We start from the raw sequence: 22,572 nt of genomic DNA, 5'->3' as shown, positions 1-22,572 counted from the left end.
ACTGCCCAAAAGGGAGGTTATCCCTGAGGTTGCGAGGATGAGAGCTGTTGTATTTCAGTAACGTGTTCCTCGCAGTTGGTTTCGTATACAAACTCATAGTCAAGACATTATTATCATTTGAAATGATAAGATCCCAAAAATTAATTTTTTGGTTATCGCTCTCTAGAGTGAATTGTAAATGGCTATTTTGTTGGTTAAGCCAAACATGAAAATCTTTCAGTTTTTCTTCATTGCCATCCCATACTATGCACACGTCATCTATGTACCTTAGATAGTGAATAAGGTGTTCGCTATATGGATTGTTCACATAGATAACCCTGTCTTCGAAATCTGCCACATATAGATTGGCAATATCCGGCGCAAAAATAGCGCCCATTGCCACACCCTGTCGTTGCACATAAAAGTCCAGATCGAAAAGAAAATAATTTTCTTGTAGGGCAATTTTTGCACATTGCACAATAAAGTCTGTGGGCACTTGATGGGGACGTGTGCGTTTATCCAGTGTGTATCTAATCACAGAGAGTGCCTCATCTTGGGGAATACTCGAATATAGACTTTCAATGTCCATTGTGACTAAAAGATTAGAACTGGGTTCATAGGGTTGTCCTTCTAATTTGAGGATGACATCTCTACTATCCTGTGTGTAAGCCTTACTCTCGGAAACAAAAGGCTTAAGAAAAAATTCAACATATTCCGCCAGTGGTTGTAGTATGGATTGACACCCTGCCACAATGGGCCTCCCTGGTGGTTTTTGACTGTGTTTGTGAATTTTTGGGAGCGTGTAGAAAGCTGGAATGGTATAGTCTTTCTTGTTCAAATAGTCATATTCTTTTTTACTTAGCCACATCCCATCTAGTCCCATGGTGGTTAAAGACAATATTTCTTTTCTTAATCTTGATGTTGGATCGCCCCTTAATTTGGTATAATGGACCGGGTTATTAAGCTGTCTCAGGGCTTCGTAGTCATAGTCACATTTGTCCTGTAGGATTATCCCTCCTCCCTTGTCCGCTGGTTTCACAATTAAATCATCCCGGCTGGACAAAGATTTTAAAGTTGCATTATCTTCCTTTGAAAATTTAAATCTAACATATTTTCTGTGAAGAAAGAGTTGTTGGATCTCATTCAAAACTACGTTTTCAAAGGTGATTAGATCTTTTGGCATGGTATTAGTCATTGGAAAAAAGGTCGAAGGGCACTTCAGACCAATAACATTGACCGTCTGTATCATAGGTGAATTCACAAAGAATTGTTTGAGGCGAAGAGTTCTAAAAAATTTGTAAATTTCCACATGAGTTGTGAATACATCATTTCTGTTTGTGGGGACAAAAGATAAACCATGACTTAGGACATCTATCTCCTTTTGGCTCAATGTTTGTGATGATATATTAAATATGGGAACAATATCCATATTTGGATTGGTACTGGTCAAGGCAGTGAGGCTACTAGTTACCACTCGTAATAGTTGTTGCGGGTCTGTCGGTAGCCCGGCGTGTACTGGTTGCGATACCAGCCCCGCCGAGTGTTCCGAGAGCGCCCCCTCTGTTGCTGCTGGCCCCTCGATAAAAAAGGAGTCGATGAATTTGCCCCTCTGCCGCCTCTGAAGTTAGACCCACCCGTCCTGCTCGTGGAGTCGTCTGAGCTGGAAGATCCTGTCTCTGAAAAGGTGGTGTGTTTAGGAGCCCAATTGGACTGATTAGAGTTTTGCTGAAAGAAATCCTTTTTTAAATATGGATACGTACGTTCCCTACTATAGTTTTTTAAGTCTTTCTGTAGTTTCTCTGTTTTCTTTAGGATGTTATTTCTCTGGAAGTCAGTGATGATAGTTTCTAGTTTTTTTAGGAAATCATCGATGTCTGTAGCAACAGGATCTTCTCGGATTTGTTTTTCCACCTCAGAAATTTCCAATTTTAATTTTTCTATATGCCGTAGAGCTGTTTCAATGCTTAGAACCATCCAGGTTCTAGAGCATTTATTTGAGGCAAAACTAAATCCTACTTTGTAATCTTCATCGTCAACAAAGATGACTGGGATGTTACGAACTTGTAATCCTACTGGAATGATGTTGTTGTTGAGGCAGTCTGTTAGAAATTTTGCGTGTAATTCCGTGCGGATAAGCTTTTTATGGAGTCTTTCTAAATTGTTGCGTCCAGCTGACTGTTGAGTATTTAGATTTGTATTTGTACTTTGTGGACCCAATAAAGACGGGCCTCCCGCTATTTTAGCAACATAGTCATCTGTATAAGACAGAGTTTCTTGTTCAGACATTAATACAAAATATGTGGTAACAAAAATTACAATAAACAGTGCACAAAATAATGACAGGTGAATCGACAAATACTATAACAAACAAACCACTTTCTTTAGAAAAGGGCCCTTGCAGGCTAGTGCCTGCGCCAACAAATTGTACAAAAGACAGAGCCACCCAATAATCCCTCGAGGACTGGGTATGACAATAACCAAACTACATAAGTGTCCCCTAAGGAATTGTTTATCAAATCTTTACTATTTATAAATCGTCACATAGAGGGAACGTATATTACACAATACAAGGGATATTTTGCAATTCTTATTTATTTAAATCAAGATTTAGTTATGGCAACGACAATACTACTGACATTTCAAATCCCATTGTGAGTAGTATATAACATCCTTTGCTATCTTTGCATGGACAAATAATATACCATACATCAACGAGTTTCAGTTAAACTTATAACTGTTTTCACAATGACACAAAGGTTCACTTGTAAGCAAATCGATGTTAATAGCGTCGACGTTTCGGTCCGCTAATGGTGAAAACATTCCCCTGGACCATCCTCAGGACGATAGATTGTTGCACATTCCTGATTACAATATGAAATAAACATAATCAATAAAAACATTGTCAAATTATCCCCGTATCAAGTATCGTCTGCTCACCTTGAAAAGACACCCAAAAGTGAAATCATAACTAGGTAACTTAGTCCTGTGACACAAAACTGCCCAAAAGGGAGGTTATCCCTGAGGTTGCGAGGATGAGAGCTGTTGTATTTCAGTAACGTGTTCCTCGCAGTTGGTTTCGTATACAAACTCATAGTCAAGACATTATTATCATTTGAAATGATAAGATCCCAAAAATTAATTTTTTGGTTATCGCTCTCTAGAGTGAATTGTAAATGGCTATTTTGTTGGTGCCAAACATGAAAATCTTTCAGTTTTTCTTCATTGCCATCCCATACTATGCACACGTCATCTATGTACCTTAGATAGTGAATAAGGTGTTCGCTATATGGATTGTTCACATAGATAACCCTGTCTTCGAAATCTGCCACATATAGATTGGCAATATCTGGCGCAAAAATAGCGCCCATTGCCACACCCTGTCGTTGCACATAAAAGTCCCGATCGAAAAGAAAATAATTTTCTTGTAGGGCAATTTTTGCACATTGCACAATAAAGTCTGTGGGCACTTGATGGGGACGTGTGCGTTTATCCAGTGTGTATCTAATCACAGAGAGTGCCTCATCTTGGGGAATACTCGAATATAGACTTTCAATGTCCATTGTGACTAAAAGATTAGAACTGGGGTTATAGGGTTGTCCTTCTAATTTGAGGATGACATCTCTACTATCCTGTGTGTAAGCCTTACTCTCGGAAACAAAAGGCTTAAGAAAAAATTCAACATATTCCGCCAGTGGTTGTAGTATGGATTGACACCCTGCCACAATGGGCCTCCCTGGTGGTTTTTGACTGTGTTTGTGAATTTTTGGGAGCGTGTAGAAAGCTGGAATCGTATAGTCTTTCTTGTTCAAATAGTTATATTCGTTTTTACTTAGCCACATCCCATCTAGTCCCATGGTGGTTAAAGACAATATTTCTTTTCTTAATCTTGATGTTGGATCGCCCCTTAATTTGGTATAATGGACCGGGTTATTAAGCTGTCTCAAGGCTTCGTAGTCATAGTCACATTTGTCCTGTAGGATTATCCCTCCCCCCTTGTCCGCTGGTTTCACAATTAAATCATCCCGGCTGGACAAAGATTTTAAAGTTGCATTATCTTCCTTTGAAAAATTAAATCTAACATATTTTCTGTCAAGAAAGAGTTGTTGGATCTCATTCAAAACTACGTTTTCAAAGGTGATTAGATCTTTTGGCATGGTATTAGTCATTGGAAAAAAGGTCGAAGGGCACTTCAGACCACTAACATTGACCGTCTGTATCATAGGTGAATTCACAAAGAATTGTTTGAGGCGAAGAGTTCTAAAAAAGTTGTAAATTTCCACATGAGTTGTGAATACATCATTTCTGTTTGTGGGGACAAAAGATAAACCATGACTTAGGACATCTATCTCCTTTTGGCTCAATGTTTGTGATGATATATTAAATATGGGAACAATATCCATATTTGGATTGGTACTGGTCAAGGCAGTGAGGCTACTGGTTACCACTCATAATAGTTGTTGCGGGTCTGTCGGTAGCCCGGCGTGTACTGGTTGCGATACCAGCCCCGCCGAGTGTTCCGAGAGCGCCCCCTCTGTTGCTGCTGGCCCCTCGATAAAAAAGGAGTCGATGAATTTGCCCCTCTGCCGCCTCTGAAGTTAGACCCACCCGTCCTGCTCGTGGAGTCGTCTGAGCTGGAAGATCCTGTCTCTGAAAAGGTGGTGTGTTTAGGAGCCCAATTGGACTGATTAGAGTTTTGCTGAAAGAAATCCTTTTTTAAATATGGATACGTATGTTCCCTACTATAGTTTTTTAAGTCTTTCTGTAGTTTCTCTGTTTTCTTTAGGATGTTATTTCTCTGGAAGTCAGTGATGATAGTATCTAGTTTTTTTAGGAAATCATCGATGTCTGTAGCAACAGGATCTTCTCGGATTTGTTTTTCCACCTCAGAAATTTCCAATTTTAATTTTTCTATATGCCGTAGAGCTGTTTCAATGCTTAGAACCATCCAGGTTCTAGAGCATTTATAAACTTCCGGCTTGAAGTATTAGGGAAGCTTGAACCTAGGTGTTTGTTGACCTGTAATCTAAAACTGTGATGTTCTTACTCACGTTATTTGGGTTAACTTTTTGAATTGTTCTATTCACACGGTGTCACGGGACTAAGTTACCTAGTTATGATTTCACTTTTGGGTGTCTTTTCAAGGTGAGCAGACGATACTTGATACGGGGATAATTTGACAATGTTTTTATTGATTATGTTTATTTCATATTGTAATTAGGAATGTGCAACAATCTATCGTCCTGAGGATGGTCCAGGGGAATGTTTTCACCATTAGCGGACCGAAACGTCGACGCTATTAACATCGATTTGCTTACAAGTGAACCTTTGTGTCATTGTGAAAACAGTTATAAGTTTGACTGAAACTCGTTGATGTATGGTATGTTATTTGTCCATGCAAAGATAGCAAAGGATGTTATATACTACTCACAATGGGATTTGAAATGTCAGTAGTATTGTCGTTGCCATAACTAAATCTTGATTTAAATAAATAAGAATTGCAAAATATCCCTTGTATTGTGTAATATACGTTCACTCTATGTGACGATTTATAAATAGTAAAGATTTGATAAACAATTCCTTAGGGGACACTTATGTAGTTTGGTTATTATCATACCCAGTCCTCGAGGGATTATTGGGTGGCTCTGTCTTTTGTACGATTTCTGCTAGGTGACATGATATATATGGGGTGCCCTGACTTGACTGGGGTGTGCTAGCGTTTCATGGGTAGCAATTACTAGACTGATGGCCAAGTGAGCATCACTAAGGAAGTGTGTATTTAGGTATTCCTTCATAGCTTTTGCCAAGATGTTAGGAGCTGTTGGCCTAGAGGGGATGCTAATCTGCATTAGCAGTTGGTATGCGGATGGTACAGGCTGATGGCCTACTGTGCATCACAAAACTGAGAGCACCTAGAAGCATTTCTTTTTTCAGGATGCACTATGAGAGAATGAATTAAATGACGCAGCAATGCTGGTATGCAGTTTGCATGTTCAGTACCTAATATAGTAACACATGAAAAATAAACCATGGCTTCAAGTAACTGTGGTTCAATGATAACTCAAGTTTATCATAATTCCAGAGGGCAGGAGCTCCCAGTAGAAGACATAAGCACACACCTGAAGCAGGACGGTGTACATTGTCCACTTAAATATGGAAAAATACTAACTGCAGCGCTGCCGTTTGATTGCTGCAAAAATAAATGTGGATAAATACAGATAAAATGCCCCAAAAATAAATATGGATAAATACAGACGGGAATGGCAAAAAAATAAATACCATAAAACCAAGAGCCCTACTCACAAAGTGCTCCCCCAAAACACTCCGCAGTACCTCTCAAAGAAACTCCACATTGTGGGCACCACACAACCTCTGAGAACCACCAACACCCTCCTACTAATTCCGCCACTGCATAAAAAGAAAGCCACACAATCACGCTCCTTCACTGGCAATGCCCCTATTAGCGGGAATGCCCTGCCAAAAAACCTGCGCAGTAATCCCTCCTATTTCAGCTTAAAAAAAGACCTCAAAATCCACCTCCTCAATTATTATTACGGTTCCTAAACTGTGACCTGCACTTGATCTCCAACTCATCATGTTATATTAGCTCAGTGATATTTGTCCATTTCCAGAACATCATCTACCCAACTACTTGTTATGTATAGCCCTTGCCCCTGTTTTATTTTATCTGTTTCTGCATAGTTTGCATGCTGCTCTCATTATCTATTATTTACTTGAATGCCTTGTTTGACCCACTTATTTATTGGGGGTCCTAACCGGTGACTCGCACCTGATCTCCAATTACCATGTTCTTATTTGTTCAGTAATTCTTGTCCATTACATGAACATCATCTACCTAGTTACTTGAAATGTATTGCTCTTGCACCTGTATATCTATTTAGTTTTCCATATTTCACATGATGTTTCATTATCTTTTCATCTACTTGTATGCCATGTTTGTTTTTTATTATTCTCTCATGTAAAGCGCTCTGATACCTCTGGGTCTAGCCAGTGCTATATAAAACTTTTAAAATAAAATAAAAAAAATAAAAAATCTCTACTTCAAAGGCTTGTTGGCTTGCTTCCTATTTTCTGAAGTCTCAGGGATATAAAAGACTTCTCTCTTCAACCTGAAAACAGCACCTGGACACTGTCTGTTGTAAGTTCTGCTTTGCTAAGTGGTGCAAATCCAGACCCAGGATGGCTGGCCACGGGTAGGTCCAACATTGGGTACCTCGCGGACTCAAAGTTGTAGCCCTCTCAACTTGAACAAATTGTCCCGCCTGTCCCTGTTGGGCTATCATTACCTTACTCTTTCAGTGCACCATTTTACGGAAGGTGTAATTGTACGCCACTTATGAGTTTTGTTTTTTTACTCACTAGGACTACCAAGGAGTCCTGACATAAGGGGACATGACTTTGACATCTTTCCTAACCTACTAACCCCCCCTTTTGATTAGATGGGGATTATAGGTCCTTACAGAATTTTTTATAGGCAAGAAACATGTTGATCCTTTGCACAAACTACTAGAACTGACACAGGTCTAATTTTCCCCTCTCAGTTCATGACTTTTCAGTCTGTTTTTACTCATGGCCGAGGTACTCCTCAAAAAAACTACTTTTGGAGAATCCAGGAGCAATTTTTAAATCACATCCACACAGTCCCACCTCTACTCACTTCACGTAGGGCTCCCCTCACACAATACCATCTAGCTTCACAATGGCAAAACTAAGAAGACCTCGGGCAAAGAGCCCCCCTCTGGGGCCCGTTGAGCATTGCAGCACCGGCTCAACGAGGAGCTGCTCTATCATGAAGCATGACACCCTTTGGGGTGTGTGAGGGCCCTTGCTCCTTATTGGAGCTATCCCTGGATGAGCACTAACTACCTTGTCCTGTCTAGCACCTACCAATAATGGCCATTACTGACGTGGTCTGACACCTTCTTACTCCCTAGGAACAGCATACCTTTTGTCTTTAGCAATCCAGTCCTGGGCCCTTAGAGGTGGGCTCAAAGTGCTGCATATGCAAAGTCGACTGACCAATCTCATTTTGTGTGACCAAGAACAAGGTACATTTGCTCAGCAGGCCCTGCGGGGGCCCTGTATCTGGTCCGCACTCCATTGCAGTCGGCCCGATCTCTTGACTTTGTCCCTGTCTTGTGCGTCAAATTAACTCTTTAAACTATTACAGTTTCTAAGCGCTATTTTTGCATTTATTCTTTAAAAATTCATATCTTGACCTCTACTGATTTTTGTCATTTTGGTCTTGGTTTATTTATCTAATTAGACTCTATTTGTCTAAACTGATGTGTAGTATTAATGTGGTGTTTTCACTGTGCTACTGTTGCATCTGTTGCACAAATGCTTTACACATTGCCTCTTAAGATAAGCCTGACTCTTCAGTGCCAAGCTACTAGAGGGTGAGCACCAGTTAATTAAAAGTGTGTTTCTGACTTACCCAGTTGTTTCTAATTGGAGAGGGTGCATACTATTTCCAACCAGAAACCCAATTACTAACATAAGCATTACAGAGAATTTGGTTATTTTCACCAAAAGAACTTTGACACATTTAATAACAAAATGTTTTTTAATTTCAAAAAGTTTTTTATTAGTTGTATCCAGATAAGCAGTACATACAGTAAGTAAAGTAATTAGGATGACATAGTACATAAGACATAAACAACTGAAACAAAATCAGTAAATCACATTTCAAAGCAAAAAGAGTGAATCACATTTCAAAGCAACTTTTGATACATGTAGTTGCAAGTGTAGTATCTTATAGGTGGCTGAAAAGGTTGGCGGTGGTATGAGGAGTATCTATATGGACAGCAGGGTGAGCCTCAATCAATGTATGTGGCCACTTAAGTCCTAGATACTATTAGTGGTCCGTGGAGTGTTGACACTGGTCTGGGAGAATCAGACGTTGGTGGATATGGGGGTGGAATTCAGGTGGTCTGTGTGAATTAAAGTAGAAGTCAAGAGTGTCCCACATGTGTCTGGTGGAGGATTTCCACGGTGAGCTTTGGAGAGTTACGTTATTAGCCCCTCTTAGGTTGGTGACCCAATTTAACCAGCAGCTAAAGGAAGCTTTTTGTGTGTCTTTCCAACTGTTAAGTATTACCTTGACTGCCGCTGTTAGAAGAAGGTCAAGGAGTGCTCTGTCTTTGTCGTTCAGTGCCTCCGCTCTAAGAAAGCCGAATGCTAGGGTTGAAAGATCTCTCTTTGGGGAGTATGAAAAGAGTTTAGAGATGAACTTGAATACCCTAGTAGGGTAACACGCATTCACATTAATAGGTGTTCTAAGTCGCCTACTTTGTCATTACAGTTCCAACAGGTGGGATCGTCCCTGATGTTATGTAAGTGGAGACGGGCCGGTGTCCAGTAGGCCTTATGTAACAGCCAGAACTTCATCTGGGAGAGAGCTGGGCTGATCTTGTTTTTCATAGTTGAGTTCCAGGTTTAGTCCAGTCTAACTCTGAGATCGGAGAAGAGGAGTGTGACTCCCAGAAGGATTTGAGTTTCTTATTAAGTGCCGATTGTTGTAGGCATATCAGCTTGTATAACCAGGAGACCTGGTTGCCTAGGTTATGAAGTTTCAATAGGTATCTTGGGAGGGAAGGGGGGGGGACAGTTTTGCTTTGGTTATTGCTGACTTTATTTTTAGAAAGTCATAGAATTCGACGGGGTCTAGGTTGTACTTAGCTTGTAGTTCTCTAAATGAGAAAGGATTGTCTCCATTTATAGAGTTGCTGGGTAAAGAAAATGCCTCTGTTAATCCAGGATACGTTGTGAAGAGTGTTCCCTTTGTATAGTAGTTTATGATTGTCCCGAAGGGATTCAAGTTTAGATCCCTTGATGGTGGTATCTAATAGTTTGTCTATCTTTAACAGAGCCCTTTTTGTGTTTTTGAATATGGGTTTGGAGCAAGTGACCCCCTTTAGGCTTGAGGTTAGGAGGGCCGCTGGGGTGAGATTCATCAGTAGTGTTGCTTCAATATCTAGCCACACAGGGGAGTAACCTACTGATGGTAACAGCCAGTATGAGCCTTGTTTCGCTAAAAGTGCCGTCTGGTAGAGTCTAAAGTTGGCCAGGTTGACCCCTCCCAGCGACTTATCCAACCTAGGTTTTTGCATGCTAATACGTTCCCTTTTCCCTTCCATAAACATTTTGAGAGTAGTATGTCCAGCTTATGATAGAAATCCTCAGATAGGAGGAGGGGGAGCATGGTGATTAAGTAGTGACGGCTTCGATTCTACCCCACCATGTAATAAATCGTGGGGACCAAGCGTCAAGAAGAGTTTTGATTTTCTCTAGGATAGTATTTTCGTTGCGTTGGAGAATCTCAAGAATAGTACTGCCAAATTCAATTCCTAGATACTTGATGTATCCCCGTTGCCAAGTAAGGCCTGATTCACCCAGCAAATCACGCGTGCTGTAAATATTTAAAGGTTGGACTTCGGATTTGTCGCGGTTTAACTTGTACCCGGAGTGACTGGAGTATCTTTCTATGGTGGTCACAAGGACTTTGATGGGTTCTTTCGGGTCCTCTGTTACTATGAAGATATCATCCGCGTATGAGGCTAATTTAACTTGAGTATCTCCGAATTTGACCCCCCTTATTTCGTCGTTGCGTTTAATATCCGTGATCAGTGGTTCTAAGGCCAGGAGAAAAAGTGCATGGGAGAGAGAGCAGCCCTGTCTGGTGCCTTGCTCTAAAAGGAATGACTCCGATAGTGTTCCGTTAATGGCGATTCGGGCAGAAGGGGCTGAGTAAAGAGCCATCACCATGTTGATATATGTGTCGCCGAGATTAAAAGATGACATGCAGTGTTTTAGGAATGACCATGAAACCCTGTCAAATGCTTTTTCAGCATCCAGGGTAATGGCAATGGAGGGTGCGCGCGTTATTTTAGCTTTCGCTAGGAAATGGCAAAGTAGTCTAGTGTTGTCATTAGACATTCGGTATTTGAGAAACCCTACCTGCGAATTGCTGATTATTTTGGAAGGATCACGTTCAATGTATTGGCTAGAATTTTTGCGTAGATCTTGCAGTCTAAGTTAATGAGCGAGATTGGTCTATAATTTTTCGTTAAAAGGGGATCTTTACCTTCTTTCGGAATGATGATAATAGTGGCCTCCCTCATTGAATGGGAAACGGATCCCTCCTTCGCAATAGAGTTAAATAATTTTAGTAAGGTGGGTTGTAGTGAGCTGTTAAACTCCTTGTAAAAGGAGGTCGAGAAGCCGTCTGGGCCTGGGGCTTTATTGCTTTTAAGGGATTTTATGGAAGCCGAGATTTCTTTTTCCATGATAGGATTTCCTAATGTAGATCTATCTGCCTCTGATAGGTTTGGTAGGTTTAATGACTCAAGGTATTTAGTGCATTCGGCAGAATCCATTACTTGTTTGTTCTTATACAAGTCCTCGTAGAAGGAATGAAAGGCTTTTAGTATTTCATTTTGTTTTGTTTGGATGGTATTTTTGAGTTTTTGATTGAGGAGATAGTGAATTGTCGCTGTTTGTGTTTGAGGTAAGATGCCAGTAGTTTGCCTGCTTTGTTCCCTTCGCACAGCTTAAGTGCCTTGAATTTATTAATCCACACTCCAGCCCGTTTACTCACTATTTTGTTGTATTTGTATTTCCTTTTGATCAATTTTTTAATGGCGTCCTTGTTATCTATATCTTTAGAGTGAATTGTTTAGAGGGATTTAGGGCCAGATGTAGGTCACGAAATACCGGTCGGTAACGGCCAAATTCGGCCGTTACCGACCGGTATTTAGGATTTGGCATGTAGGGGCCAACATTTTACAGAATCGGTAAATTTACCGATTCGGTAAATTTACCGATTCTGTAATATACCGAATCGGTATTTTTACCGATTCGGTAAATCCCAGATGTAGGTGACACTCCTAAGAGTGCCACAGGCCCTTAAGAGTCGGTATTTTACCACCCAATCCTATTGGGTGGTAAAATACCGAATTCAGGTGTGCATGCACATCTGTGCATGCACACCTGTGCCATGTGACACACAGACATGCCCTAAGGCATGTCTGTGTGCCACATGTCACACATGCCTGTATTTGGGGTGCTAGAGGGTGTCAAAGTGACACCCCCTGCACCCTGGCAGGATTCGGTATTTACCGTTTCGGTAATTATAATATCGGTATTTCCCATTGATTCCTATGGGCTTCACAGCCCATAGGAATCAATAAGAAATACCGATTCGGTATTTACCGAATTGGTAAATACCGAATGTTAACGATTCGGTATTTCTATTTTAAAAAATACCTACATCTCCCACCTTCATAATTACCGATTCATAAATACCGAATCGGTAAAATTCGGTATTTATGAGTCGGTAAATGTCCCTCACCTACATCTGGCCCTTAATTTCTTTCTCTAGGGATTCAAGTTTGAGGTTTAGTTCTTTGTTAATCTGGGCTTGGTGCCGATAGCGACTCCTCTAATGGTAGCTTTTAGAGCATCCCATAGGGTAGAGGTGTTCATTTCAGGGAGGTCATTTATCGTGAGTTTTTTTAATTGCGGTTTCTAACTTCAATTTGTTGTTTTGATCGGAGAGTATCTCGTCATTGGACCGCCATCTTTTTGGCAGAAGAATAGGGTGGGTACCGGCGAGTTTGGTGCTGATGCATGAGTGATCGGAGACAAGTTTGGGAGCTATATCTGTTTGGTCTATGAGGTGTGAAAATGAGCTTGAAAGTAGGATGTAATAAATCCTGGAGTAGGAGTTGTGTGGGGCTGAATAAAATGTATAGTCCCTCGTGTTTGGGTGTCGGAGGCACCATGAATCCTTTAGATTAAAGTTGGAGCAGATTTTTTTGAGGGACTCGAGTGAGCGGGTTAGATGGTAGTTGCATTTAGATTGACGATCTATGAGAGGATCTAATGGTGAATTGAAGTCACCGCCGACAATAATTAAATCGTCCTGGGGGTGGCTTTCAAGTGTGTCTGAGATCTTTTCCCAGAAACTGGGTTTGTCGGCGTTAGGGCCATATATGTTGAGTAAATGAATGTTGAGTACATCTCTGTAGGTGTGTGACTAGTAGTCTGCCCTCTTCATCGTGTGTGTGTGAGATAGTAGTGATATTGGATTTTTTGGCTATGAGTGTAATCACTCCTTTTTTCTTGTGGTCTGCCAGGGAGCATAGAGTTTGAGAGACCCAGTTGTGTCTGATGAGACCTATATCTTCCTCTGAATGCTTTGTTTCCTGGAGAAGAATAATGTCGCCCTTGGTTTTAACTAGGTACTCGAAGACCTTCCTACGTTTCACCGGGTGGTTGAGGCCTTTGACATTTAAAGGTACAATATTAAGGTCATCTGCTAACATTCTATACTGTGCCATCTAGGGTGCTAATACCGCTATAAGAATGGTGGATCTTGTGGCAAATATAAGGCTAAGACTGTTGTCCCTTGTTGGTAAACAGAGGGTAAATGTGTAGGCAGGAACCCAATATATGCAAACGATTGGAGACACTTCTCAATTTGTAGTCCCATGGACTACTGACATAGGACAAGTATACTAAATCGGGCTTACCTGATACTACAGCATAGTTTGAGTGATAAAAAAGACAAAAATAGACGAAAAACAGTGAGGAAACAGCCAAAATTACATTTATCCCCTGTCCCACCCCTCCTCCCTTTACCCTCCCATCCCTTCCTCCCCTCCACGAAATACTCGAATGTAGGAGCTGCCACGGCAGGTCCGTCTAAAGCAACTGGGAGGAGTAAGTTTGAACATTGACTCATCAGGAGAAAAGAGTTCTAAGAAAAAATAAGTAGGATAACATTTACTAAGATAGTTGTGGTTACATCTGTGACTACATCAGCAGACTAGTAGGATGGAAAGTACCACATGGTTAATGCTTGGTAGTTGCGGTCATCCGTTATAACTTGTATAGGTGTCGCGCAAATGCGAGTATGGGTTTTGTAACAGTATACTGAAATACCCGCAAGGGCATTTATGTGTAACATTTATTTTATATAAAAAGTTTAACCGGCTTGGCAAAAACAGGATTGGGACCGATATCAGAGATTTGTTTATTCTGTGTCGGTCATCCTAGTAACATAATAATCCTAAAGGGTATAGAACTTAACAGTAACAAGTAGATATTGCAATATTGTTGATTTCTGTGGCTAGACACTTCAGGCTAGTACGTTATGGTAAAACATTTGAGCAAGTGTTAACGCATTAACGTGTGGTGTAAAAGAGGCAGGTCAAAGGATATCAAGTCTTCCGTTTGTTTGATGAACCTCCAGAGAGGTCCATTTCCTGGCAGGGAGTTTCTTCAAGGTTTCGTGCCAGATCCTTGGGGTTGGTAAAGATGTGTGGTCTGCCGTTCTCCAGAATTCAAACTTTCGATGGGCCTGTGAAAGAAAATTTAATGCTTTTCTCCCTCAATTTGTCGCGCAGTTGTAGGAAGCCTTTTCTTGTGTCAACTGTTTCCTTTGAGTAGTCCTGTGTAAAGTTTATCTGCTGGCCTTCCCAGTTTACTTGGTGATTCTTCCTTGCGAAGACTAGAATGGCTTCTGTGTGTTGGTAGCGGAGGGCTTACAAATCATGGGTCGAGTTCCTTTTCTATTCGTGGTGTTGAACGAAGGGATTCTATGCGCTCTGTCACGTTCAAAGCCATGTTGGAAATCTATCCCTGTTATCATAGGAACCCAGTACTCAAGGAAAGCACACATGATCCCGCGTCAGACTCTGAACCTTCTGGAATACCAAAATGTGTATGTTCCCTCGTCTGTTTTGGTCCTCTAATTCCGCATGCTGTTTCTTGAGCTCATTTGTGATGTTGTGGAGGTACTTGATTTCTTTACTAGCATGGGTGGTCGTATCTTCAACATTGCTTATTCTTTGTTCAGCGTCACATATTCTTGGATTCATAGTATTCATATCTGCACGGATTGCTGTAAGTTCCAGTTGCATGGAGTCTGTGTTTTGTTTCATGGACTTTGCTAGATCATGGACCTCCGCTAGCTTTTTTAGAATCATGTCCATTGTACTGTTTAGGTCTGGTTTGGCCTTTATTGGTGAGTCTGAGGTGGTTGGATCTGGTTTCACTTTTTTGTAGGAGGTTCTGCTTTCTTTCTCTGCCATTTTCGGGCTAGTATGGAGATGGGGAGCTCCCGACTCTTATTGGCAGTCGCAGCAGCTTAGTAGCCCTTTTGTTAAGGTAAGACAGGCTCAGTTGTCAGTTCACCTTTGGTGTTCTTAGCGCAGTAGGGTTGTTGGGTCTGTTGGTTCCGTTGGTTCCGTCGGCCCCGCTGGTTATCTAGATATGTTACTATCTTCTTCTCATGTGCGAGAGTAGCTTAGTCAAAAGGATTTATCTAGTGCACTTTCTGAACTCCCTATATATGGTAAGGCCACGTGAGGCGAGATCAGTATGGAGGCGCTGAAGAGGCACTGAAGAGAAAACTGCAGTGGCATGATGATGTGATGCCCTGGTGTGCTCAACGAGTGGAGGATCTGATGGTGGGGGGGTGTAAGTTATAGACTCGGAGCACTCGCGACCCACCGTGTGAAGAGACTTCTCTCTTGAGAGCTGATTATGTCTAAATGACTACCAATAGCATCTGTAGAGTCAGGAGCGCCAGTGGGTCAGGTGGCGCTGTTGCGGCATCTGATGCAGTTTGGCGGCGTCAGAAGGAGTTTCCACGTTTAAGTATCGGCAGAGGATGCAGAACAGAAAGGATCCGAAAAGGATCAGTAGAAGTTCTGCAGAGACAGTAGGGAGTTCGAGATTGCAGCGTTTACAGTCTTAGTAAAGAGGAGCTGGTTGAGTGGATTTGGTGTCAGCCAGTTTGGTGTCAGCCATTTTGAGAGCAGACTCACAAGGGTCTTACAAAGACTTGGACTTTCAAAGAACTGGTGCGTATACTCATTTAGAAGCTGAGTGGCAGAGTGACCAGGGCGCTGGTGACGCTTCCCCGCATGACTTTGTCATCCGTTATTTGTGGGTGCGCAGGAGTGCTTACAGCCACTCAATCCCTCATGGCAGAAAGGGATCAGTCAGTTGGCACGCAGGGAACCATTGTAGGGACAGACAAGGCACGGTTTACAATGTGGTGCAATGTGGCTACGAAATCAACATCGAAAGTGGGTTAAGGGTGAGATTGGAGCACCCACCTTATTTATTTAGTTGCGTTGCAGGAGTTCGGCAGGTGTTGCTGAGCTGTGGGTGATCTGCTGGTTAGTGGTGCCAGTATGGTTACATGATCTTGACTAGCCCTTTACTGTCAATCGGGTGAACTCACCGCCATTTTGTACATGCTTGGTGGGTTCTGTGTACAGTCACCTCATTATGGGCACAGTCGGGTAGTTCTTTGCTGTGCTATTTCATTCAGCCTTGAGAGGAAGGGTGTAAGGCTGCGGGTTGGCCACGCTTGTGGGAGTGCTTATGGAGGATGTGGAGAACTGACGGGTCTGGAATCACATCCCAGTAGCTGCCATTACAAGGACAGGCTTCCCGGCGGGGGGAACTACAATTACTGCGCTGGTCGTGGTCGTGATAACAGCGTATAGCGTATAATGCTCACCATCAGGGTTATTCTGCACAGCGGGGCACCAGGTGCTAAGGAGGGAGCATGCAGGCACCATGGACGTTGAGGAAGACTTTTTCGGCACCTCTCTAGGTAGCTCCGGTCAGCGCCGCCATCTTGGGCCTTCCAAGCTGGTCCGCTCGCTGCATTCCACGAGTGCGAGTTCGGGCTCTTCTGATGGTTTAATCCTGGTAATGTTGATCAGCGGGAAGACTCCATACAATGACGATGCGAAAGCTGGTCTCCACTCTGCTGGGCTCTTCGCTAATCTCCTATTAGCAGCCTCTATTGTTCCTCCGTGTGCAGAGCGATGGGTTTAAGGCATCCATTGCCGCTGCCGTCCAAGCCACGCCCCCAACAAAATATTTTTTAAAAGCTCATTGCTCCTACGAGATTTAATGAAAAGATTGACATTTTAAAATAGATTTGACACTGCATACTGAGAGTTTTAGAACAGATTTAAAATAAAATCATTGGTGGTGTTTTTATAATGTATTCTATTGGGGTAAACTCATCACAGACTCTGCACAGTGGGAACACAGATGGGTGTGTTCTAGGGCTTGGGGGAATATTCCTATCACTAGCATATCAGAACACCGTTGTTTGCGAAGTTATTTCCTGGTGACTACCGTTTTGTGCCACCTCTTAAAGAACAGCCTTGTGCCTTTCTGGAGGGATATGGCTCAGTTATGCCACGTTTATGAGAACTGCTAATTGAGGGGTGCTATTGCTTTTTTTTTTAGATATCTTTTTATTAAATATAAACATTGACATTCAGTAAAGCAGTGTGCACTTACATGGTAGGGATACAAATGGCGAGTACATTTAGACATCAGAGGTTGCTGGGACACCACCCCCCTTTTCTGAATCGTTTTGGCCACTATAGGAGTGGCAGGGTATGCTCAGATGTGAGTCCCTTGCTCACTGCACCATTAGGATTCAAGCAAGCCGGGCCGAAGACGGCTGCAATGCCAGAAACCGGTCCCCGGAAGCTTGTTTCCTTTCCAGTAAAGAATTGGCTTGGTAGTTTGGTCTGCCCTGTTCCCATGATGCACTGGGCCAGGGACAGACTAATTTGCATGTAGCCAGGTTCTGAGCTGGGATGGTGCAGTGAGCTAAAAAACGGTGATGGATCAAGCTCTGATATTTTGACTGGGTATGAGTGTTCTGTTTAACTCAGATGCTCTGTCCATCACCACCCCCTTTTCTGAATCGTTTTGGCCACTATAGGAGTGGCAGGGTATGCTCAGATGTGAGTCCCTTGCTCACTGCACCATTAGGATTCAAGCAAGCCGGGCCGAAGACGGCAGCAATGCCAGAAACCGGTCCCCGGAAGCGCGTTTCCTTTCCAGTAAAGAATTGGCTTGGTAGTTTGGTCTGCCCTGTTCCCATGATGCACTGGGCCAGGGACAGACTAATTTGCATGTAGCCAGGTTCTGAGCTGGGATGGTGCAGTGAGCTAAAAAACGGTGATGGATCAAGCCCTGATCTTTTGACTGGGTATGAGTGTTCTGTTTAACTCAGATGCTCTGTCCATCACCACCCACTTTTCGGAATCGTTTTGGCCACTATAGGAGTGGCAGGGTATGCTCAGATGTGAGTCCCTTGCTCACTGCACCATTAGGATTCAAGCAAGCTGGGCCGAAGACGGCTGCAATGCCAGAAACCGGTCCCCGGAAGCTTGTTTCCTTTCCAGTAAAGAATTGGCTTGGTAGTTTGGTCTGCCCTGTTCCCATGATGCACTGGGCCAGGGACAGACTAATTTGCATGTAGCCAGGTTCTGAGCTGGGATGGTGCAGTGAGCTAAAAAACGGTGATGGCTCAAGCCCTGATCTTTTGACTGGGTATGAGTGTTCTGTTTAACTCAGATGCTCTGTCCATCACCACCCCCTTTTCGGGACACATATCGAGCGCCCGAGAGGGCTTCAAGGAGACAAAGGTTCGTCCTCCAAGGGGACCACAAGGCCTGCCAAATATCTCCCCGATAGGCATTCCACTTACACCATACAGCGGACCAATTCTTAGGACATCCCCGTGCCACGTAGACTGTTTCCTCCCCGAACATACACCAATCCAAGTTATTTTTCCAGGTGTCCAGAGTCTGTGAGATTTCCGCCCCCGCTAAAGTTTTTTTATTATTACATCTGGCTTATAGCACAGCTATTGCCAAACTGTATGTGATTAATAGATAAATAGCTTTCAGAAGCATTACTGAGTGAAAGGCTTTGGCTCCATCCACTTGCTATTGGGCAAAAGTTGTGTGCTGCCCCTGAAAAAAGAGCTTCAATTGCTCTTGTGTCCTTGTTATAAAGCTTATGCTCAATACAACAGTATTAATTAGTCATTTTGACAAGCCATTGATAAAGGAAACTGGCCTGATTGGGTCATAGGGAAAATGTATGTCAGATACTAAAAGTCTGATCTGTTTACTATGAAAATTATGGCATGAGGAGTGGGCCTCATATTTTTTTGTTAAAGTCAATTGGCATTTATGGATGAATATTTACACTGTATTACATTCTGTAGAGAGTTATTTTGTTAAATGGAATCTCACAGATTACCATAGAAGACAAGGGTGTTGGTCAGATCCTATGACAAATCCTGAAGGTTGAAGAGTTTCACTGAAAATCCTTGTTATGCCAGGGTAAGAGAGGTTGAATTCTTGTTTTTGATTTTACACAAGATGTGAGGGCTCAGGAACGATTAGTTCCTACTTCCAGATCCATCCACTATCATACAGAGATATTTAAATAATAGGAGACAAAACCTCACCCACCAAATGGTGGCATGGTTCATCAATGGTGTCTTCCCTCATTCGGGTAGTTAATACCAACTGGATGGGCCCAATTAAAATGTGGGAGCATACATAATCAATCTCTGTCTGTGCAGTGCTAACATTAGGATTATGATACGGCCCCAATGAAGTTAACCTTTTTTCTATATTTTATTAATTTCAATATTCGTTTTATGGCATATATAGTGTTGAAATATGTATGTTTTCAATAAGAATATTACATTTGTACATTATTTATATCACAATACCTTAAAAAAGCCTCAGTGGCTTTAGAAGTTTTAAAGCACAAATACAATTGCTTGTAGTTTCTACCATGTATTTTACTACCTTGTGTTTTCTTTTCTAGATTGGAGTGACAGAGTTGGAACTCAAGCACCTGCCTTAGTTGCTTTCTTGGAAGTTGGGGAGCCCTTACTTCTCCGCTGCAGAGCTGTTAATAAGAATTGGGAGTACAATGTTGACTGGAATTTCAACAGCACTAAATTAAGTAATGTATGTTGCAGATAAATGCCTCAATAAGTTGAAAAAGACATATATACATCTGAATATTATCTGCTGACACCAGCATAACTTTTAAAACAATAGTTCTGGAGATTAGAACATTTGTGAGGAAACCACATAACGCTTTCATTCGAGACAGTATAGAGGGCCCTCTACCGTTGTTATTTTCACTCCTAGTGCCATATTACACAAGTGCCCAGAGGGCACGATGGGTGTGTGCACCCCTGGGCACTTTGGTATTACCGAAGGGGTTGCAGATGCTTGTACGATCCCTTCTGTAATGCTGATAGTGCTGGTGCACATGTAGTGCCAGTGCTGTCTCGAGAGGGCATTCCCTCATTTGCATTGGTATGTGGCCTCATGCAAATGAGGGAATCTCTTTGCCTTTGCAACTGTGACATATTATGGATGTGGGCGCAAAGGCAAAGAAGTTGTCAAGAAGTGCACTGACAGTGCACCCCCGAGACATCAGTTTGCCAGCGGGTGCAGTCACTCACTATACCCACCTGCAAGATGAACCCTGTACCGCCTCTAAAATGCAGGCAGGTGCCGCATGCACAGTGAAACTAGGTGTGGCTGATTAAAGCAGCCGCTCTACATTTTCCTGAATGCATTGCCCCTAGGGCAGCCCCGAGTTCATGGCTACCCTGAGGGTAGTGCATTCATTGTAACCCAAATCACTGTTCATGTTTGCGCTGGAACAGCTCGCCTGATTTATAATACGGCCCCAGATCTCTATTTAAATAAATTGTTATCCTGGACCATATTGAAATCAATCAATCAATCAAGCATTTGTATAGCGCGCTACTCACCCGGAGGGGTCTCAAGGCGCTGGGGGGGGTCTGCTACTGCTCGAAGAGCCAGGTCTTGAGTTGCTTCCTGAAGGAAAGGTGGTCCTGGGTCAGCCGGAGGTGGATGGGGAGGGAGTTCCATGTCTTGACTGCCAGGTAGGAGAAGGATCTTCCTCCGGTGGTGGCACTGCAGATGCGTGGAACGGCGGCGAGGGCGAGTCTGGTGGATCGTAGATGGCGGGTGGGAGTGTAGAAGGTCAGGCGGTTGTTGAGGTACCTGGGTCCCAGGTCGTGGAGGGCCTTGTGTGTGTGGGTGAGGAGTCTGAACGTGATCCTCTTGCTGACGGGGAGCCAGTGCAGGTCTCTCAGGTGTCCGGTAATGTGGCTGTGTCGAGGGATGTCCAGGATGAGTCATGCGGAGGCGTTCTGGATGCGTTGGAGTCTTTTCTGAAGTTTGGCTGTGGTTCCGGCATAGAGGGTGTTTTCGTAGTCCAATCGGCTGGTGACAAGTGCCTGGGTGACCGTCTTCCTGGTTTCGGTGGGGATCCACCGGAAGATCTTACGGAGCATACGCAGGGTGTTGAAGCACGACGACAAGACGGCGTTGACTTGTCTGGTCATCGAGAGGGAGGACTCCAGGATGAAGCCCAGGTTGCGTGCGTGGTTCATTGGCTTGGGAGCGGTGCCCAGGGCAGGGGGCCACCAGGAGTCGTCCCAGGCAGAGGGCGATGATCCCAGGATGAGGACTTCCGTCTTGTCTGAGTTCAGTTTCAGGCGGCTGTTCTTCATCCACTCGGCGACGTCTTTCATCCCTTCGTGTAGGCTGGTTCTGGCGGTGGCGGGGTCGTTTGTGAGGGAGAGGATCAGCTGGGTGTCGTCGGCGTAGGAGATGATGTTGAGGTTGTGTTGGCGTGCGATGGCTGCAAGGGGGCTCATGTAGACGTTGAAGAGGGTGGGGCTGAGTGATGATCCTTGTGGTACGCCGCAGATGACTTCGGAGGCCTTGGATCTGAACGGGGGGAGGCGGACTCTCTGGGTTCCTCCGGAGAGGAACGAGATGTTCCACTCCATTGCCTTCTCTTGGATTCCGATGTTGCTGAGGCGCTGTACTAGGGTGCGGTGGCAGACAGTGTCGAACACTGCAGAGTGGTCCAGGAGGATGAGGGCCGCAGTTTCCCCATTGTCGAGCAGGGATCTGATGTCATCTGTGGCTGCGATGAGGGCGGTCTCGGTGCTGTGGTTGGCTCGGAAGCCGAACTGCGAGTGGTCGAGGGATCCGTTCGTCTCGAGGAAGGCAGCAAGCTGTCTGTTGACGGTCTTCTCGATGACCTTGGCAGGAAAAGGGAGGAGCGAGATGGGACGGTAGTTCTTGAGGTTGGTGGGGTCCGCCGTTGGTTTCTTCAGGAGGGCGCTGAGCTCGGCGTGCTTCCAGCTCTCCGGGAAGGTGGCGGTGTTGAAGGAGGTGTTGATGATGGAGTCGGCTTTGTTGAAGACGTGGTGGGGGCAGGGGTCGGTTGGTGATCCGGAGTGGAGGGTGTTCATCATGCGGGTGGTGTCTTCGGTGCTGACCGGTATCCAGGCGGGGAGGGTGGTGGTGGGGGGCATTGGTTCGGTGGTTGGGTGCGTGGTCTGTGCGCCGAAGCTGTTGTGTATGTCGGCGATCTTGCTGTGAAAGAACGAGGCGAGTGAGTCGCAGAGGTCCTGCGAGGGGGTGATGTCGTTGTTTCCGGCACTAGGGTTGGAGAGCTCTTTGACGATGCTGAAGAGTTCCTTGCTGTTGTGGGTGTTGTTGTCCAGTCGTTCCTTGAATGCTGTCTTCTTGGTGGTGCGGATCAGTTGGTGGTGTTTGCGGGTGGCGTGCTTGAGGGCAGTCATGTTGTCTGTGGTCTGGTTGTTGCTCCAGGCTTTTTCGAGGGTACGGCAGTTCTTCTTGGAGATCTTGAGTT

At 43.7% G+C, this 22,572-nt stretch overlaps 1 protein-coding gene across 3 annotated transcripts in view; it reads left to right on the top strand.

The window, feature by feature from the left end:
- FLT3 (fms related receptor tyrosine kinase 3) overlaps positions 1-22,572 on the top strand; it is a 469,875-nt gene that overhangs the window by 229,530 nt on the left and 217,773 nt on the right. For all 3 annotated transcript variants that reach the window (XR_013599399.1, XM_078655995.1, XM_078655994.1), the window contains exon 7: positions 19,681-19,826. Coding sequence is in view for 2 of the 3 variants with exons in the window: in XM_078655995.1 (XP_078512121.1) it covers positions 19,681-19,826 (146 nt within the window). In the remaining variant the exon portion in view is untranslated. The remainder of the gene's footprint in view (positions 1-19,680; positions 19,827-22,572) is intronic.

Source organism: Lissotriton helveticus, chromosome 8, assembly GCF_964261635.1.
Source record: "Lissotriton helveticus chromosome 8, aLisHel1.1, whole genome shotgun sequence".
Taxonomy (NCBI): Eukaryota; Metazoa; Chordata; class Amphibia; order Caudata; family Salamandridae; genus Lissotriton; species Lissotriton helveticus.
Note: the sequence above shows the minus strand (reverse complement) of the source record. Positions and strands in the feature narration are given on the sequence as shown.